Consider the following 20,414-nt stretch of genomic DNA (forward strand, 5'->3'; position numbering starts at 1 on the left):
TGTTCGCTTAGCAAGCACAGAGGTATGTTGGTGAAGTAGTTGATAGCCTGGGTTTTGGAGTAAGACTTCTCGGGTTCAGATCTTACTAAGTAGCTCTGTAATTTTAACAAGTCATTAAATCTCTCTGTAACATTGTGGTAAAAATATTTCTGATAAGAATACAATAGGATAATCTATGTAAAGAAGTTGACAGTAGGTCTGTATCAAGTGTGCAATAAATGGGTACTTTCTTCATTATTATTCATTTATTTATTACATGTTAAGTGTCAGGACGTGGCTCAGATGCTAAGAATTCAAAAGTGGACATTCCCTCGGGGCACTTCCAGTCCTCATCACTAAACATGAGTTACAAGATCCACTGCTAATAAGCGTAATATTCAGGGTCATTGGACCTACAAATTATTATATGAGACTTTCTCGTCCCCAGCCTTCTCAAACTGGTACCCCCATAATGTGCTGAAATAAAAACAAATGAGATTTTTTTTTTAAAAAACATTATTTTAAATGATCCAATGAAACTTTTCAGGTAAGAGGGCAAGCAGTCTTTAAGATGTCTCCTAATAATAAAATTGGAATGTTCTGATTGAGAAATCATGTCAAACCCTCCCACCAGGGCAGCTCTCAGAGAGTCCTTTTATAGTAAGTGAGTTACTTCCTGAAATTCCTACTTTCAGTTTCATATTACTGTATTTCTTTGCAGAGGTTACTTTTTAACTTGTCTAATCCTCAGGTCTGTGAAGAAACTGTGGAAAGTCCCAAGGTATTGGAAGGGTAAAATTATCACATTTCAAAGCCTGGCTAAAGTACAAAACTCCAGCGACAGATAAAAGAGGGTGAAAGGACTGCAGCCAAACTCAGAAGAAGAGGGAAGAGGATAAGGACTTATATCCTTCTCATCGAAGCTGCATTCTTGACAACTCTAAAGGATCTCTGCTTCCAGGTAAGACTGGGCAGAGATAGGAGAAGATTTATAAAGGTCCATGTGTTTTGTCCAAAATGGCCATCTCCCAGGTAGGCTGCACCGAGCCTGCTGTGGGACACAAGTCCTGATGAATCCTGGTCTCATCGGGGGCTGCGCGTCCCTTAAGTGCCCTCTGCTCCTGCTGTGTTGAATTAGGCTGCAGCAGAGGTGGAGCCTACACAGGGATGGGAGGTTTTGAGGTTATTTCTTGACACCATCTTAAATTACCTTTATTTATTAGTATCTACCTAAATAAACTCAGACTCCATCACTTTCTTGTTGGCCAAACTTTACAGTTATAGGTAAATGAAGGTAGGCAACTTGGGAATTTTCAAAAAGAGGCAACAAGTTATTGTAATTAGGAGCTTATAAAATCTTTGTGTGGCCACTTTTTCTGAATCAGTTGTTGATTTATTCCCATTTGATGGTGGTGTACCTCATGCTACAAAATGAAACTATCAGTGTGCCTCTCTGTGGACCATTGTTTTAAGAGGAAATAAGTCCTGATCATGGAAAAATAAATGGCTTTTTTATCATCTTCCTCTGAAGAGGTGGGAAGCCAGATACTTTTACAAGCAGTCAGCAGAGCAAGTCAGATGTAATCAGGTCCATAGTTGAGGAAAACAGCTCTTCATTTTAGGATAAGAATGAAAACTGCAGTGTCTATTGCCTCTGTTTGTATCCTAAAGATATTATAAATATTGTATCATGATCACTTAAGTTATAGGGAATGAGACATTCAAGTTTAAAACACAAAGTTAAGGCATTACTAGAGGAAAGATTTTTACTTCTTTTAACTTTAAAAAATTATCAAATTATCAAGGCCTGGTTAAAGAGGATATGCTTACAATTGTGTATCTAATACTCCATAGGCAGCAGAGTTCAAACAACAAACAAGCCCTGGTTTATCAGGGAATGTTTTCTGATGGTGTCTCCATTACTTGAAACAAGTAACATGCAAACCGATACACATGGAGGGAATAAAGACTCAATCTTAAAACACAGAGAGATCAAAATCTGGTAACATAATGGAGTCAAAAATCAACAGACTTAGGTGTCAGGTTTGAGATATCAGACTTGAGTGGAAAACATGTGAATGCTGACATGCAGCAAATATTAAGAACCAGTGAGTGGGTGGGCGGGATGGACTGTGGTAGCTTGGAGGGCTTCCAGAACAGTCAGAGGAGGAAGTTACCAGATAAGCTCAGTCCCACAGTCTGATGAGACTCTGCCCACGAACAGATTTGGAAGAAACCAGGACTAAGGCTGGTTAGGACGGCATCCATGCTTCAAAGAGTAGGTATACGTTCAACATAACATTTCCAAGGTGAAGGCTCCCTATTACTCTATACATGAGCTCAGAGAGTTAAGCCTTGTTCAATCCAAAGATCTAAATGTAAACATGAAAAGCTTCCAAAGGAAATACTGGAAGTAAGTCAGAAGATGTGAAACACCTAGAAAAAATTTCATTTTCTGAAAAATGAGATTTAAGATGAGCTGGTGTGATACAACCTGGTACACCCTTCTGGGTAGGAATTTCATAACACCCAACAAAATGATACACTCATAGCTTTTGACCCAGCAATCTCACTTGTAGGGATCTATCCTGAAGTTACTCCTGCAACAATATAAAAATACACATGCATAAGATTAGTAGAGTTATTCATTGAAGTATTGTTTGTAATTGCAAAATATTGGAAACAATCTGAATGTCCATACATAAAAGAGTGATTGAATAAACTGTGGTATAGCCACATAATCGAGTAGACACCTGTCAAAAGGGTTGAGAAAGCTTTTTATGAACTGATATGGAGGGATTTCCATATACCTAAACGTTGTAATCTTCATGTTAGAAAATGTGAACAAGAAAATACACACATTCATTTGTGAAAAGAAAATACAAGAAAGATAAGACAAAAATCTAACAAGATTTGGTATCTATGGAGGATGAGTAGGAATGAGATAGAAAGAATAGAAAAACAGCTGGGATGGGAAAAGAGTGATAAGGTGAAGGAGAACTGACACTTCTCCAGCCACAGATTTTTGTAAAGCTCTGACTTTTGGAACCATGATATTTCAAAATTGCAAAAAATAAATACATACTTAACAACAACCAATGGCTGAATCTAACTGTATCAAAAATGAATAATTTAACCACACAGAAGAGGATGGAGAAGGAAATAACTAAGCAATTTTATTTATTTTTTAAGCAATTTTAGTATGTAGTGTTTTAACTGTATGCATAAGACTAAAGACAAAAAACTATCATTATGTACTCTAGTTAAATTTATTTTTCACAGAGTTATGAATTAATAACTTTGAAACTACTTTACGTGTACTAGAATTGAGTAAGTAAATATATTATGTACAATCACATAGTCATAGAAAAAGGTTAAAAACAAAGGGAAAAAATTTGAATGAATTCAGTTGTGTTGGATTGGAATTGGAAATATCAGAAGAAACTTAAGCTTGGATATAGAAATGGATAAGTAAAAAAGAAATGTAGATGTGTGTATTCATGTACTAGTATATAAACATATATTTTTTAACTTTTCCCCTGAGAGGGCCTAGAGGTAATGAACATACCTGGTGTGATATCTTGGTGTCTAAGTACTATTACACAATGATAGAAACCAGAATTCTGGGGAGAAATGGCTGATTCTAAGGCTGAATCAGGAAAACTATGAGATGAACCTGGAATATATGAACATGAGACCCAGCTTGAATGAGCTCTCAATGACCAAACTCAGACAAGTTGAGTAACGAAATAAATAATAATAGAAAAGTGTTACCCACAGAGCAAAATACATATCTATAAGTCTACACTGATAGAACTCAATGATTGAATGAGTAAATAAAATAAATGAAGGAGAAGGGACAACTCTCACTCACAGTAGAACTCTAATTAATAAATGTAGAAGGAATAATAGAAAATTACCTTCAGTCAAACACCACAGTAAATAATTTGCACGCAAGAGTTATCAATGGATGGTAAAAACAGCTGAAAAATATATTAAAGTATGATGAGACTATATTTGCATAGTATCAAAGATGTCTCTTCAAGTGGTACTTTTTAGTGAGAAAGTGGTAAATAGTATTTTATAGTGGAGAAATCTGGAAGGCAGTACCTTAACAAAGTGATCAAGTGATCAAAGTTAAGATCATAGCATCAGAATAAGTCATGTCAACCTCATGAATCCTTTGATCCAAGACACTAAAATGGCAGAACATCACATCTGTGACATACTTTCCAAAAATATGTAACTTCAATCTAATAATGAGAAAACATCAGAAAAACTCCAAATGAGGGATATTCTACAAAATCACAAAATCACTCTTCTAAAATGTCAAGGTCATGAAAGACAAGAATAAGGAATTATCAAAGATGCAAGGAGACTAAGGAAACATAATGACTACATGCAATGAGGGATCCTGGATTGGGTCCTAGAGCAGGAAGACCATAGTTGAAAACTGCTGAAATGCAAATAAGGTGTGTGGGTTAGTTAGTAGCATTGTATCAATATTAAAATCCTAGTTTCAGTAATTGTTCTCTTACCTCTGGTTAGGTAAGATATTAACACTGGGGGAAGCTGGGGAAATGATATATGGGAACTCTCCATACCTGTTGTGAATCTTCTCTGTAGGTCTAACTATTTCCAAATAAAGCTATCTTAAAGAGATCCACTGGAACAGTCTATAGGACAGTCTTAAAGGGAAACAAGAATTTTTTAAATGTACAAAAAACAAAGTTCAAGGATAGAAAACAAAAATTTAGTCCATACTGCGAAGTTCAGCTTGGCTAACTAACTAGAAATTGCTTTCCATTTCATCTTTTGCCTTGCAGATAAAGGAAAACCATAAACATGGCCTCAGAGATCCACATGCCAGGCCCGGTGTGCCTCATTGAGAACATTAAAGGGCAACTGGTGGCTACTGAGGAAGCTTTGAAGATCCTGTCCGCCATTACCCAGCCTGTGGTGGTGGTGGCTATCGTGGGCCTCTACCGCACGGGCAAGTCCTACCTGATGAACAAGCTGGCTGGGAAGAACAAGGGTGAGTGGCACCAGCAGAGTTTGGATGAGTCCCCTCTGTGCAGTCACACTGTCAGCATCCATTGTAGGGGTGTGAGGAAAGGAAGTTAGAGTTGGGGGTGAATATTGAAAACTAACTTTCAATCTATCATGGCTCTTTAATTCACTTTGGAAGATTAGAGTCAACTGACGCTTCCCACTTGGGCTTTATTTTCCCATTTAAGAATATAAATGTGCCTTTCTGGAAGAAATACGGTGTTAATGAAAAAATTAGCTACATAATAATGGATCATAAAACGTTTACTAAAATGTTACTGTAGCGGCCGGGCATGGTGGCTCACGCCTGTAATCCTAGCCCTTTGGGAGGCCGAGGCGGGTGGATCGCTGGAGGTCAGGAGTTCGAGACCAGCCTGAGCGAGATCCCGTCTCTACTAAAAATAGAAATAAAAAAATTATCTGGACAACTAAAAATATATATAGGAAAAAAAAATTAGCCGGGCATGGTGGCACATGCCTGTAGTCCCAGCTACTTGGGAGGCTGAGGCAGTAGGATCACTTAAGCCCAGGAGTTTGAGGTTGCTGTGAGCTAGGCTGACGCCACGGCACTCACTCTAGCCCAAGCAACAAAGTGAGACTCTGTCTTCAAAAAAAAAAAAAAAATGTTACTGTAGCAACAGCAAGCTTCCACTGAAATTTAAGGAAAAATGAATGTTTCAATCTATGTTGGATATCTAGTTTTCCTATTTCTAGGATTATAATTAAGATTAATACTGGCTGTAGTTTCTTTTATGTCTTTTAACTTTGATTATGTTAAGTATTTTCCCAGTGTCTAGAAGTATCTGCTGTTTAATCTCCTTCCTGTCTTACACCCTCTCTCCTTTGCAGGCTTCTCTCTGGGCTCCACGGTGCAGTCTCACACCAAGGGAATCTGGATGTGGTGTGTGCCTCATCCCAAGAAGCCAGACCACACTTTAGTTCTGCTGGACACTGAGGGCCTGGGAGATGTAGAGAAGGTAAAAAATAAATCTGTTAAATTCTACATATGTCAGATCAGTAGCCTTCTTTGCACTATCACTCCTACTCCTTGATTTATGGCTCTAATTAATCATATTAATGTATTATTTTTTAATTTACTTGGTTTAAGCATTCAGAGTAGATAGTAAATCCAATTGATTAATTATGGGTCAACCCATAAAATAATGGCTAATGACATTTTTAGTTGTTTCTTTAATATTATAGTAATATGTTTTGGTGAGGCTACTGAAGGCGCCTTTAAACCTCACTGGACATTTTACTCACATGTCTGACTCTTCACAGTGGGGACCCTGAGAGATGGTAAGAATATTCACATCCACAGCAGCACTGCTAGAAAGAGAAGCAAAGCTTAAGATCTACTAATGTCTTTATTCACTAAGGGTAATGTATTACTACTATACAATTCTTGGACATAGAAAACTCTTATTAAAGGAGCTTATTTTAATTACTGTCTAAAGTGTTTCTTACCGGGATGTGTCATGGACGTGGAAGAGGGTCACAAACTAAGTTCGGGATACCAGTCTGAACTTTGGCAGCTGATCAAAATAGCTACTGCTAATCAAGTGCTTATGTACTTACCACTGTCATATACAAGTTATGTATGATGCCTTATTTAAATTATACATCATACATTGAATATTGTACATTCGTTCTACAGATGGAAACAAATATTGCATAGGGAAGTGAGTTACCTAAGTTTCCACAGCTAATGAGAGACACAGCTGGGGTTCAGTCTCCACCTCTCTGAAATGGCCGCACATTCTCTTAGTCACTCTTCCGTATGGCTTCTACCCTGACTTCCAGGGAGACAACCAGAATGACTCCTGGATCTTTGCACTGGCCATCCTCCTGAGCAGCATCTTCGTGTACAACAGCATGGGAACCATCAACCAGCAGGCCATGGACCAACTGCAGTATCCTTTTATTGTGGTCTAGAACAGCATTTAATCTAAAAATGAATGGCTTCGCTTTTTCACCAGGCACAGGGCCAAGCAAGTACTGAAGTATGTAAGTCTCCTCTTTAATGGATCCCGTTATGCTCAACATCTTGTTTTACCTCAATCTCCACTTTTACCGCAATCTCCACCAGGAATTCAAACCTTCCTGGTCACACATATTCTTAGAAACTCAGCAACACAAGGTTCTGTACATCCTCTATCTGACTTAATCTCCTGTCCATGTCTAAACATTTAACGTTCTCTTGAACTTATGCTCTCACTTCCAGAAATCTGTATATTCTTATTATCTTCTCTAAATGTTGCCTTCTAACTGACACCTAGCTGTACTCTATAGATGATATTTCCTTTGCAGACATCTCAAGTGGTCTTACGTGGTAATTATTTTTTGATCCCAAACCTTGCATGTCACAGGTCCCAGGGGTGGGGAACCTGTGGCCTTAAGCCACATGTGGCCTTTTAGGTCCTTAAGTGTGCCCTTTTGACTGAATCCACATTTTTTAGAACAAGTCCTTTTATTTTTATTAATACATTTTGTTCATCTTTTATATTTTTATTTTATTTTTAAAATGAACATATTTAAAAAACCGAAGAATAAAATAAGTTTCAAATGTTTGAAGCTCTGACTTGGGGGGGGAGTGGAAGGGCAAGGGCAATATACATAACCTAAACTTTTGTACCCCCATAGTATGCTGAAATAAGAATAAAAAAAATAAGTTTCAACAAAATAATCCTCCTGTATTGACTGGCACAATTAGAACATTAGTAAGCCATAACGGCTAAACTGATGGCTGTTATGCTCATGATTTAGTTCTAACTTCTCCCGCCTGACTGGCACCACAATCGCACCCATGAGGCTGGTTGGCAAGAGTTTATGCGGGTCAAGTACACCAGTCTGTTATCAGTTTTTGACATTGGTGTGCTGTGTTTCTGTTTGAAGTGGAATTTGTGAATAGATGCACAGCTCCACCGTGTTTTTTAATTCTGTATGCTTAAACAGAGAATGCTGAAGGAAGAAAACATTTTTTCAATGAGGATTGGGAATTGCAATATTATCTTGTGTCTGTTAAAGATAAAATGATTTGCTTGCTTTGTGATACTGCAATATCAACATTAAAGAAAGTCAATGCTCATCAGCATTATAACACTCGTAAGGACCACAGATATTTTAAATTAGGAGAGACATGAAAGGTTGTATTGCAGAAATTAAAAAATGAAAAGCAAAAGCAATAAGACCTGGAAATAATGCCACTGATGTAACTTATAAAGTAGCTTATATACTCGAGAGGAGAAAGGGAAGCCATTCAGTTGAAAGTTGTTGAAAACATCTATTCCCTGTGTTCTGTTCTGTAGAAATTGTGAGAGAATGCATTGCTGAAGTTGTAGGATGCTTAGAGCCCAGTAATGTTTCAAAGTACAAATAACTGCCTCTTTCAAGGAGAACAACTGATTGTGAGCATGAATTAGCCTTCAACTTAACAAAACAACTTTATTCAATACTTCAAAAGGAAAATATATATTATTTAGTCACTTCAGATGAATCAACTGATACTGCTGACTTGATGCAGGTTTTATACTTCATTTGGGTCATAACAGAAGATTTTCTTTCTATGAAGAGTTACTCACTTGGGCACTCTGGCGGACAGAACACAGGGAATAGATGTTTTCAACAACTTTCAAAATAAATGTTGTGAAGTTGGACTGGATTTGGTAAATTTAGTGAGTGTGTGGACATACGGTGCACCTTTCATGACAGGAAAACATGAAGGGTTTATTGCACAGATTAAAAATGTATTAACAGATCCAGATGCTCTCATTTCTTTTTATCATATCTTGCTTCAGAAAAATCTCTATGCTAAAGCTACTATTTTAAATGACACTTTGCAACAAGTTATAAGTATTGTTAACTATATTCGTGCAAATGCAACACAGCATAGTCAGTTTCATAACATGGAAAAGTCGAATGAGAAGTATTCAGTGTGGATTTGCTGCATCACTCTAAAGTGCATTGGCTATCACAGGGACAGGTGTTAGGCAAAATTTTATCTCTGCAAGAACAGATAGTTCGTGAAGAACAAAATCAGCAATGTGAATTACTGAAAGAAGATTTCTATAGGTATTCAGCATTTCTGTGTGATATGTCAAATTGAAACGACTTGAATATTTCTTTGAAAGGTAAAGTTAAGCCTATGTATGATATGTGGCAAAAAAAATCCAAGCATTTCAAAAAAAAGCTATCTTTTTTACAAAGCATTTCTTCAAAAGGAAATTTTGATGAACGTTTTCCCCAGTTAACAAGGTCACTGATGAGGAGGATGATATATGCAAATTGACTGAAGAATACATAGCTGGTATAGACCTATTAATTGGAGAATACAATGAAAGGTTCACTGACTTTGAGAATCATGACATCCCACTCAAATTAGTATTTCAGCCTTGCCTAGTTGATATCACCAAGGCACCTAAAGAACTACAGATAGAATTGATTGAGTTCTCAGTAGATGACATTTTAAAGTCATCTTTAAGTGCTAAGAAAGATACAATTGAAATATGGAGAAATGCAGTAGAATACCCATGCCTTTGGCAATATTCCTGAAAAATGCTTTCTTGCTTTTCAACCATTTATTGCTATTAATCTACATTCTCCTACCCAACCCAAATCAAGATGCCCTTAAGATCACAAATGACTGATACCCATCTAGGGGATCAACTGAAACTGTGGACTTCCATGCCGCAACCAAATATTCAAATGCTTTTCAACAAAAAGCAAACACAGAAAAGTCATTAAAAGGTTAGTTAACTTTAAAATTACCAAAGTTTTCATTTTTTGAAATTATCAAGTACATAGTAGTTAGAGTTTTACAAAATGAGGTACATTTTTAACTGTATCTAATTGAAGTTTCTTGAATACGACCTTATTTGATTACGGCTAAATTAATGCAGCCTTCCCCACCCTTCCTCTAGTCTAAGTTTCCATCGTCTCTCATCTTGTTTATCTCCTCAACTACCTAACTGTTTTGTTTGCTTACACATTTGACTCAGATGTGTTGCCAGCCAGTATGATCTTTAAAAAAAAATCATATCCTCTCTCCGTTCAAAACCTGCCAATGGATTCTCATTAAGTTTTGATAAAATTTTAAACTTCTTACTTTGGTTTATGTCCTGACCCTTATTTCTTTTTCTTTTTTTTTTTTTTTTTTTGAGACAGTGTCTTATTTGCTCTGTCACCTGGCAGGCTAGAGTGCAGTGAAGTGATCATAGTAATCATAGCTCACTGCAACCCTGACCTCCTGGGTTGGAGCAATCTCCCTCCTTGGCCTCCCAAAGTGCTGGGATTAAGGGCATGAGCCACTGGGCCTGACCTTGACTCCTGTTTCTTTTAAGACTTCTGTCCTACCACACTGGATTTCTTGATATTCAATATATGTTGAACACATTCAGTGATTTCCTGTCTACAGGATTGCAGGTTCTGTGGCCTCTGTCTGGAATGCTCCTCCAATGGACTTCTGCATGGCTGGCTTCCTCAGTTCATTCAGATCACTTCTCAATTACAACCTCAGAAAGAATTTACCTAGACAACTAGACAACATAAAGCAACACCACATGCAGTTACACATAGTTTTTCTCTAAACTTTTGCTGACTTCATTCTTCTTCAAGACAATTGTTGTCAATATCTGAGATTTTATTATATTTGTTTACTTGTTTATTGTCTGTCTTCATCATCAAAATGTAAGTTTTATAATGATAGCATTGTCTCCTTTACTGTAATAATCTTAGTCCCTAAGACAGTGCCTGTTTCATAGTAGGTGCTCAATAAATGCTTGTGAATGAGTGAAGTCTGTGATTAAATGTTTATGAATGAATGAATCAGCTAATAAAGAGAAAAAAATTAGTTTAGCTAAGTACTCGGATAAAATGTGGTATAAAAGTGACATTTTTTCTATAGTTTTCTTAATTTAGCATCTCAGCTATGTGACAGAGCTGACAGATCGAATCAGGGCAAAATCCTCACCTGATAACAAGAGTCAGGTAGAAGACTCAGCTGACTTTGTGAGCTTCTTTCCAGCATTTGTGTGGACTCTCAGAGATTTCTCCCTAGCGCTGGAAGTAAATGGACAACCCATCTCTGCTGATGAGTACCTGGAGCATTCACTGAAGCTAAAACCAGGTTATTGGGCCTGATGTTTGGGTTGGGTAACAAATACAGAGAAAACAAGATCAGAATGACCATTCCTGTGTAGATGGTGAAGGTTATAATTTTGTAACTGTGTTTTCTTGATTTTTCTGTTAGTGGAAATTAAAGTACTGCTTGACTAAATCAATTGAATCCAATTTTAAATAGCATTTTTTTATTTCAATAGATTTAGGGAGTACAAGTGTTTTTTGTTACATGAATGAATTGTATAATGCTGAAATCAGGGCTTTTAGTATACTTGTCACCAGAATAGTGTACATTGTAGCCAATAGGTAATTTTTTATTCCTCTTCTTCCTCCTACTCTCCCTCTTCCTTTATTTCCAATGTCCATTACACGACTTTATGATCATATGTATCCATCATTTAGCTCCTACTTATGAGAACATGTGGTATTTGTTTTTCTATTCCTAAAATACTTCACTTAGGATAATGGTCTCCAGTTCTACCCAAGTTGCTGCAAAAGACATTATTTCATTCCTTTTTATGGCTGAGTAGTACTCCATGACACATATACTGCATTTTCTTTATCTACTCATCAATTGATGGGCACCTAGGTTGATTCCATATCTTAGTAATTGTGAATTGTACTGTGATAAACATTTGGGTGCAAATGTCTTTTTGATATAATGACTTCTTTTCCTTTGAATAGATCTCTAGTAGTGGCATTATTTCCCTCTTCTTGGAAAAACATTTTTCTTTCTCTACCAATTTAATGTTTAAAAATTTCTCCCTTATCATTAATTTTCTCCTTACATAGGCTTTGTGAAAATGATAGAATTGTAGGATCATACATTTGTAGTATTCAGTTTGAAGTTTTACCACCCCTAATTTTCATTCCTGCAGGTAGTGATAAGAAAATTAAAAACTTTAATGAGCCTCGATTGTGTATCCGAAAGTTTTTCCCTGAGAAGAAGTGCTTCATTTTCGACCGGCCTGCTCAGAGGAAGTACCTTGTCCACTTGGAAGAGCTAAAGGAGGAAGATCTGAACCCTGAATTCAAAGAGCAAGTTGCAGAATTCTGTTCCTACATCCTCAGCCATTCCCGTGCCAAGACCCTCTCAGGTGGCATCACAGTCAACGGGCCTCGTGAGTTGCTCTCTCTCCCCATTTCCTACTTAGACGTTCCTTCTGCCCATTGTAGAAGATAAGAAAGCAAAAGAGTCACTTCTGACAAATACATAGTCTAATGATGCCAAAGAAAATATAACACAAAGATCACATTAATTTTACATGAAAACTAAAACCCCTTCTAGTGCATCTCATACTCATAACAGCAAGGAGAAAAAAGAAGATAACTAGAATCTAATTCTGCTGTAGCAACCTTTTCCACCGACTTCTCAGCTCCACATTTGTGAAATAGCTTTCCAGGAGGTACATACAGAACAACAAAGAAAAAAGCAAATACTTTTTATAAGTGAGACTTTGCCACTAACTAGAGTGTAATTTTCTTGTTAAGCAGTTTGAAAATATTTAGGGAATGTTGATAACATATGGGTATAATGGTGACTAAGAGAAATGCGATTTTCTTGTCTCATTACAGCATAATAGGAGCAAAAGATATTTTTTAAAAGTTTGAAAATTTATAATGGTAGATAGAGTGATTAACACAATAAATCAACATAATAGACTGCTATGAAAGAGCAAAGAGTCTGAGAAGGTAGATATCATTTACACTGTGTGATAGAGAATGTTTGTCTCTGAAAGTCACATGTAAGATGAGAACTTAAAAATGAGTAGGAGTTAATCAGAAGAGGAAGGAATAATAGCTTTAAAGACAGAGATGATGTCATGGGGGAAGGCCTGAGGCAGGAAAGAACTTTGCAACTTCAAGAAAATGGAAGAAAGACAGGTGATTGGATCAAGAGTGGCCTGAATCAGAGTGGTGCCACGATTGGAGAAGTTAGCAGAGATTGGGTCTTGAAAGGACGGGCAGAGGACTTGAAGGAGATTAGCGTTTGTGCTAAACTCTATGGGAGGATCTTGAAGAATTTTGGGCAGTGAGGTAAAATTTATATTTGTATTTATTCTTAGAGTATTTTGCAGATAATTTGTTGGAGAGTTGTAAGGGAGGGAATGAGAGAATGGATGCTGTTTGCAGTGGTTTAGCAATAAATGAGGATTGGGTTAGGCTAAGACTGTGGCAGTGAAGATGGCCAAAACAGACAAGATTGAACCATATTTTGGATATCAAATCCAAAGGGCATGATGACAGATGTATGCAGGGAATAAACAGAAGGAAGGGCCAAACCTGTCTCCAGAGTTTCAAGCTTAACAAGCTGCTTGAATGGGTGTATTGTTTACTGAGATAGTAATATCAGGAGGAGGAATCATTTTTCAGAGTGGATGAAGTTGTTTATATTTGGATTATTTAATATTGAATGTCTTCTGATATATACAGTAAGAGATATTGTACAGATATTAAATATACAAATCCAAAACTTAAAAATAAGATCAAGGCAGGAAACAAAATTCACCAGTCATCCACACAAATGGTAGTTAAAACTATATAAAGAGAAGGTCCAGCCTTGAGTCACAAAGAACTATCTCCTTTTGGGTAACCAACCATTTCAATTTGCCTGAGACCGGGTTTTTGTGGGATGTGTGACTTTCAGTGCTATACCCAGTAAAGCCCTGGGCAAATCCAGATGAGTTGGTCACCCCATCTGTAGCTCTTTGATAAGAGAATATCTTGATGACCCATTTACCTAAACCAAACACAAGACTAGTGGCCTGCACCACCAAAGAAAATAAAAATGAAAAAGGCTAAGTTTTCTCCTTGACTTTTTTTAATAAGTTAGGAGTGAAGAGAAAAAAGGAATGCAGGGAGAGATAAGAGACAGGAAGGGTTAGAAAAGATCTAGACCTGATATTTAAGCCTCAAAATACCCTTAATGTAATCTTTGCATTCCAACATCTTCCTTTTGGGTGAAACAAACAGGAGAAAAGAGTATCTTTAATTTCCTCTGCACCTAGAGGTTAAGAAATTATTTTATTACTATTCTTTCTCAGAAAATCCTTGAAACCATTATTTGTGACACTCACAACATACAAAATACTCTGTCCACCAACTGATACTCACAATTTTTTAAATTCCTTCCTGTAGGCCTAAAGAGCCTTGTGCTGACCTATGTCGGTGCCATCAGCAGCGGGGATCTGCCCTGCATGGAGAACGCAGTCCTGGCCTTGGCCCACATAGAGAACTCGGCTGCAGTGCAAAAGGCCATTGCCCACTATGACCAGCAGATGGGCCAGAAGGTGCAGCTGCCCACAGAGACCCTCCAGGAGCTGCTGGACTTGCACAGGGCCAGTGAGAGAGAGGCCGTTGAAGTCTTCATGAAAAGCTCTTTCAAGGATGTGGACCAAAAGTTCCAGAAGGAATTATGGGTATATTTGGTGTTCTTGGTCATGAAAGGCAGAAAAATTTGGGCCCTTCTTGAGGAGAGTAATTCTTTCTAGACCCCGAAATAGTAGCACTTGGCTATGTGTACATATTTGCAATCATTATTAAAAGATTAGGATATGCTTAGTCTAGACTTATAAAAAATGGCACCATAACTAGCCAAGTTTTTTATAAAAATCCATTTTTTTGTTCATTTCCACTCCTCTGAGTGCCGTGTTTGAAGCAAATAAGTACATTACACAACTGCATTTATAAAGGATTATTTTACTTTTTTCTTTTAAAGTTGCAAAAATGCATTGCTTTCATGAGGATTCAATTATTTTTTAAATAACCCTAAAAATTTGTGGATTTTTTTCTTAATGTAAGTCAGCGGTAAAACATTCAGAAGACCAAGAAAGAAAAACCAGTCATAAGAATTTTATTAGAGAATGTTTTTAAAGTCTGCCTCATTCCAAGTTAAGGAAGTATTGTTGCCTGAAGAATGACCACTTGACAAGTGAAAACCCTTCCTCTGGCTAGCAAGGCAGAGCTGTGCAAATGGTACGTTGCTGCAGTCAGAGGTTCTGGCGAAGCTAGGTAGTCAGTGTCAGCAGATGATCAGCACCCTTTCGACCTAAGGAAGAAAAAAGCTTGATACATATTATCTTGACTGAGTTAATGTAGGTAAATGTGCTGTTCTATTAGACTTTCTAAATACTGAAAAATACTTCTGGTACAATCTTCATTACTTTCATTAGCCCTATATTGAGAAAATACACAAAAATATTCTCACATTAGTGAATGTAGTAAATAATCACTTGCCCCTTACTGAGCACTTCCAGGAAAGTCAGTGGGCTTAATATTTTACATCACTTCATATAATCCTGCTGAGAAATCTAGGATAGCTATTTATCCCCCTGTTGCACAGACAAGGAATCCTCAGTTCACAAAAGCTGAATGTCACAAAGCCACAACGTGGTAGCACAGGCCTGCCTGAGTCCAGTGTTGGTGCTCTGAACCATTCCAGAAATTAAAGACTTGAAGATGAAAGTTTCATCTGAAACAGTATCTGTGCTTTGAGAATCATTCTCTGAAGCAGGAAAACAGGGAAAGCAGCTCCAGGAAACCACAAAGAAGCAGATACATTTTTGCAACTAGCACTTGTCTTAGGGAAGGTGAGGAGTGTGGCCCTATCTAGATGCCACAATCTCTGTGAGAGAAGTGCCTCCCAGTAGTCTATATGTGGTTAACATCCTCATGGCTTTACTGTATCATCTGTGTATTTTGTAACTTCACAGGCCCAGTTGGAAGCAAAGCGAGATGACTTTTGTAAGCAGAATTTGAAAGCATCATCAGATTGTTGCATGGCTTTACTTCAGGATATTTTTGGCCCTCTAGAAGAAGATGTGAAGCAAGGGACATTTTCTAAACCAGGAGGTTACCATCTCTTTATTCAGAAGAAGCAGGAACTGAAGAATAAGTACTATCAGGCACCCAGAAAGGGAATACAGGTAAACTACACAGTGGGTACCATTTCTGGGGACTTGCTAAGGAGACTCTTTCAACCCCACTGAGAACAAAAAAAAAATGGTACTGTGATTGGTACATAGGACCTCGGCCTTTGGTTCATTCATTTACTGATTCATTCAATAAGAGAGCCTACCATAAGATAGATACCAAGTTCCTCATTGGAAGCCCAGATTGAGCCCTCAAAAAATGTTTATGGGCTTTACTCATTTATTTATTTATCCATTCAGTCATTATTTATTTTGGCCTAATTGCATGCCAGACACTTGTCAACTTGCTGGGGATAGAGCAATTAAGAAAAAAACAAAACAAAACAAAGACCAAGTTCTCTCAAAGTACTTAACAGGCAATAAGCAAATTATACCTTACTGACAGATAACAATAACAGTTAATACCTAGATAGCACTTACTGTGATCCAGGAACTGGGCTAAGAGCTTAATTCATTTAATACACACAACAATCGTACAAAGTATGTATTTTTAATACCCCAATTTTATAAAAATAATTGAGGCACAGAGAAGTACAAAGACTCGCCCTATGTCGCACAGCTAATGAGCAGTACAGCTTGAATGCAAGATCAGGTAGCAGAATCTGTGCTCTTAACAGTTCTTCAATGCTGATATACTCAGGTTATATCAGTTAGAATTAGGTTTGGCTATATATTATTTAAAATGAAAACAAAAAAAACCAGTGGCTTAAAAAATGCAAATGTTTCTTTCTTTTTCATAAGAAGTCAGGAAGAGGGAGCCCAGTGCTGCTATGACGACTCCATATTCATCTTGGTCCCAGACCCCTCCCTTTGTTCTATTCCAGCCCCTTAGCACATGGCCTCCATCTTCAAGGTCAATTTATGCTCTAAGATGGCTCTTAGAATTTCAGCCTTTGGTTCCACATTATAGGTGGAAAGGAAAAGGGAAAAACAGAAGAGTAAAAGGATTATGAGTCAACTTCCTTTCAAGAGATTTCTGAGAAGTACTATATAACATTTCTGATTGCATGTTTTTGGCCAGAAATTAATCTTATGGGCAGCCCAGCTATAAGGAATGTTGAGTAGAAAAGACAGTATATTATCATGATCTTCCATGCACCTAGCTAGGAAAAAATCAGAGTTCTTTTATAAGTACACAGAAGAGAAGAGATATTTAGGATGACTCTAGCAGTCTCTGTCAAAGTGACAAAAAAGCTCTGAAGAATAAAAAAGCAGAATACAGTTATAGAAGAGGAAGGAAATGTGGAACAATTTTGTGCATGTGTTCTTAGAAAAGGCCTCTGAGATGAGTAAAGTTTTAAGAATCTTCAAAGCGGTTAGGGAATGAGCCGGTGGACTTCTAAGGGAAGAAAGTTTCAAGCATTCAAGAAATGGTTCAGAAGAATAAATTGGCTTATATTCTGGGAATAGCAAAAAAGCTAATGTGCTAGCAGGCAGTGAGCCAAGGAGAGGCTGGCAGGTGATAGGGTCAGAAGAGCGGTCAGAACATAGAGGCCAGATAAGGGAGTATGCTGAAGTCCACTGAAAGAAGTTGGGAATTTATTTTGATGAGTTGGAAAGTTAATAGAGGGTTTTGAGTATGAGAGTGGTATGATCTTTCTTAAAATAATATAGCAAAACTCTGGCTGCTCTGAGAAGAATAGACTGTAGGGAAGAAAGAGTGGTTGCAGAGAGACCAATTCTGATGCTGTAGCAACGGTCCAGGCTAAAGGTGGTGCTGCTTGGACTAGGGTGTTTGGGTGGAGCAGGTGACACGTGATGGGTTCTGGTTGTATTTTGAAGCTAAAGCCAACACAATTAACAGGTGATTGTGTATGGGATGTATGAGACAAAGAAGGTATCAAGGATTTTGTTAGATGAATAAAGTTTCTAATTATTAAAGTTGAGATGATTGGAAAAGAACAGATTTGAAGGGGGATCCAGAGTTGGGTTTTAGACATACTAAATTTGAAATGCTATTTGAATTACAAAGTGAATTGTTACTAGGGTGCTAAAATTATTTAATACGTCAAATTAATATATATATTGCAGGGTTTTGCCTTAACCCATAGTCTTTATTTCCTCATTCTAACTTCCTGTGTAACTAGGCAGAAGAGATGCTGAAAAAATACTTCGAGTCCAAGGAGGATGTGGCTGATGCACTTCTACAGACTGATCAGTCACTCACAGAAAAGGAAAAAGAGATTGAAGGTAGGAAAAGCTGAAAGCACTCTGATGGCTGGAAAGCCCTAGAAATGTTAGTTAACAATATCGGTCCACCTGGAATTATTATTGTAGGGAAGGAATAGCAACTATCATTCCTAGTTCTGTGGTAGTTTTTTCTTAACTGGTATATATGGTCATCTCTCTTCTGGTTACTCAGTGAAAAAATTACAACCAGTTTTCTCAATGACATGAGAACAAAACAAAAAAGGGGAAAAGGCAAAAGGAACACGTGATTTATTATTCATATTTCTCTGCTTATTTTTCTTCATCAGTGGAACGCATAAAGGTTGAATCTGCAGAAGCTGCAAACAAAATGTTGCAGGAAATGCAAAAAAAGAATGAGCAGATGATGGAACAGAAAGAGAAGAGCTATCAGGAACATCTGAGACAATTGACTGAGAAGATGGAGAGAGACAGAGCACAGTTGCTGGCAGAGCAGGAGAAGACAATAAGCCTTAAACTTCAGGTATCCAAGTGCATCATCTCAATGTTCTCTTCCAGTGTCCCAAATCAAAAAGCATACGGGTGAGAACCTAATGCCTCCCCCAAAAAACTTTCTTACCCAGAAATTCTACTATGTTTTTCATTCCCTAACTTCTTTTACCCTGGCCATCTGATTACTAAAGGCTGTTTTACTTGCAGGATAAAATCCCATGGAATCTTTCATTATGCTATCACCAACATACAGTAGCGATTCATTACTAAGCACTCCAGGAGTGTTTTATAGGCATTCCAAGATCAAGTCTTTATCCAATGGCATAGGAACTATTATTTTCTCATTTGACAAATTATGAAATTATGAAAATTATGATTTCATGAGCAATAAGTAACTTTTCTTCATCAGACTGCCTGGTGACATACCCAGCCTGTCTTTTCTGAGTGGGATCCATAGGGATTTTGTTCCTGCCATACCTGGTATATGACTTTGTCTCTGAAAGCACCCAAATGAGCAGAAAGACTCCTTTATCATCTACTAACTTAAGCACACTGGTTAAGTGCCCATGTTTCTAGTACCTTCCTGCTCTCCAGGCTCTACTCTGCATCTATGTTGAATCTGGATGTTGGCCCAGAAATTCCCTATGAGTTACTGTAGGCCCTGATCGCCTTAACTTATTTTTGTTACCCCTGCCACCAAAATTACAGAGACTTGTACTAAATTCACTGATTAAACATCTGCCCTGATTCTGAATTATACAGTAACCTTACAGCTGAAAATCACCCATCTTTCATATCTTCCTAGATATATATTTGAAAGTCCATACTATTAATATACAGATCAGAGATGAAGCAAAAAAAAAAAAAAAAAAAAGGAAAGCGATGTTTTTTTCAGAAAGACTGTGTTGCATGTGGGTGAAGAGACTCAAGAATAAAATTCTGGGTCAACACTATTTTATAAACTGTAAGGCAACAACATTTCTGAAGCTAAAGAAATACCAGAAAATTTATTGGCAGGTATAAGAGACTCAGGAAAGAATGATACAATGGAAGTTAAGGGAAGAAAGGATTTTAAGAAAGAGTGTCAAAAGCTATGGAGGGATTGACATAAGTACCAAAATGGAAACTAATTTGGCAAATATGGGAAATATGTCAGGCCATACGAGTTTAGTCTCCACTTTCCCTTTCAGGAACAGGAACGACTTCTCAAGGAGGGATTCCAGAATGAGAGCCAGAAACTTCATCAGGAAATCCGGGATCTCCAGAGAAGAAGCACACCGTCAGGTCCATCGTGTATCATACTGTAAAAATTCAGGAAACACAATGTCTGCATCTAGCTTCCCCTCCCCAAGGAACAAAATGAATGAGCAACTTCAGAAGGCCAAACAACAGCCACTGAACTTGACTTGAAATCATGATGCTTGCATTATTGTTGAGCCATAAAATTTGCAAAGTGAAGTTTAATTATAAAGCCAATGTTTCACCCACAGAGCAATTCAGTTCATGCTTATTTATGGTACTAATTATTAATATGATCTTTAACTGGATCCTATATTTGAAATCATGCACAGGGACTCAAGAGAGATATTAAATTGTAAAATTGGGATGCATTTTACAATGAAGAGATATCATACATTTTCTGTTCAAGGTAGACTTTTTTCCCCTCGCCAGTTCCATGCTCTTACTCAAGGATTTACT

General features: G+C 37.4%; 1 protein-coding gene across 1 annotated transcript; it reads left to right on the forward strand.

The window, feature by feature from the left end:
* Positions 1-682: 682 nt before the first annotated feature.
* On the forward strand, positions 683-20,207 carry GBP2 (guanylate binding protein 2). Its single transcript, XM_045547580.1, has 11 exons — positions 683-940; positions 4,806-5,014; positions 5,878-6,005; positions 6,832-6,941; positions 10,953-11,152; positions 12,024-12,266; positions 14,284-14,564; positions 15,858-16,070; positions 18,164-18,266; positions 18,554-18,747; positions 19,907-20,207. The coding sequence occupies exons 2-11, from the start codon at positions 4,825-4,827 to the stop codon at positions 20,021-20,023; spliced, it is 1,779 nt and encodes a 592-aa protein (XP_045403536.1). The 5' UTR covers positions 683-940; positions 4,806-4,824; the 3' UTR covers positions 20,024-20,207.
* Positions 20,208-20,414: the final 207 nt, after the last annotated feature.

The sequence above is a fragment of the Lemur catta genome, chromosome 3, assembly GCF_020740605.2.
Source record: "Lemur catta isolate mLemCat1 chromosome 3, mLemCat1.pri, whole genome shotgun sequence".
NCBI classification, from domain to species: domain Eukaryota; kingdom Metazoa; phylum Chordata; class Mammalia; order Primates; family Lemuridae; genus Lemur; species Lemur catta.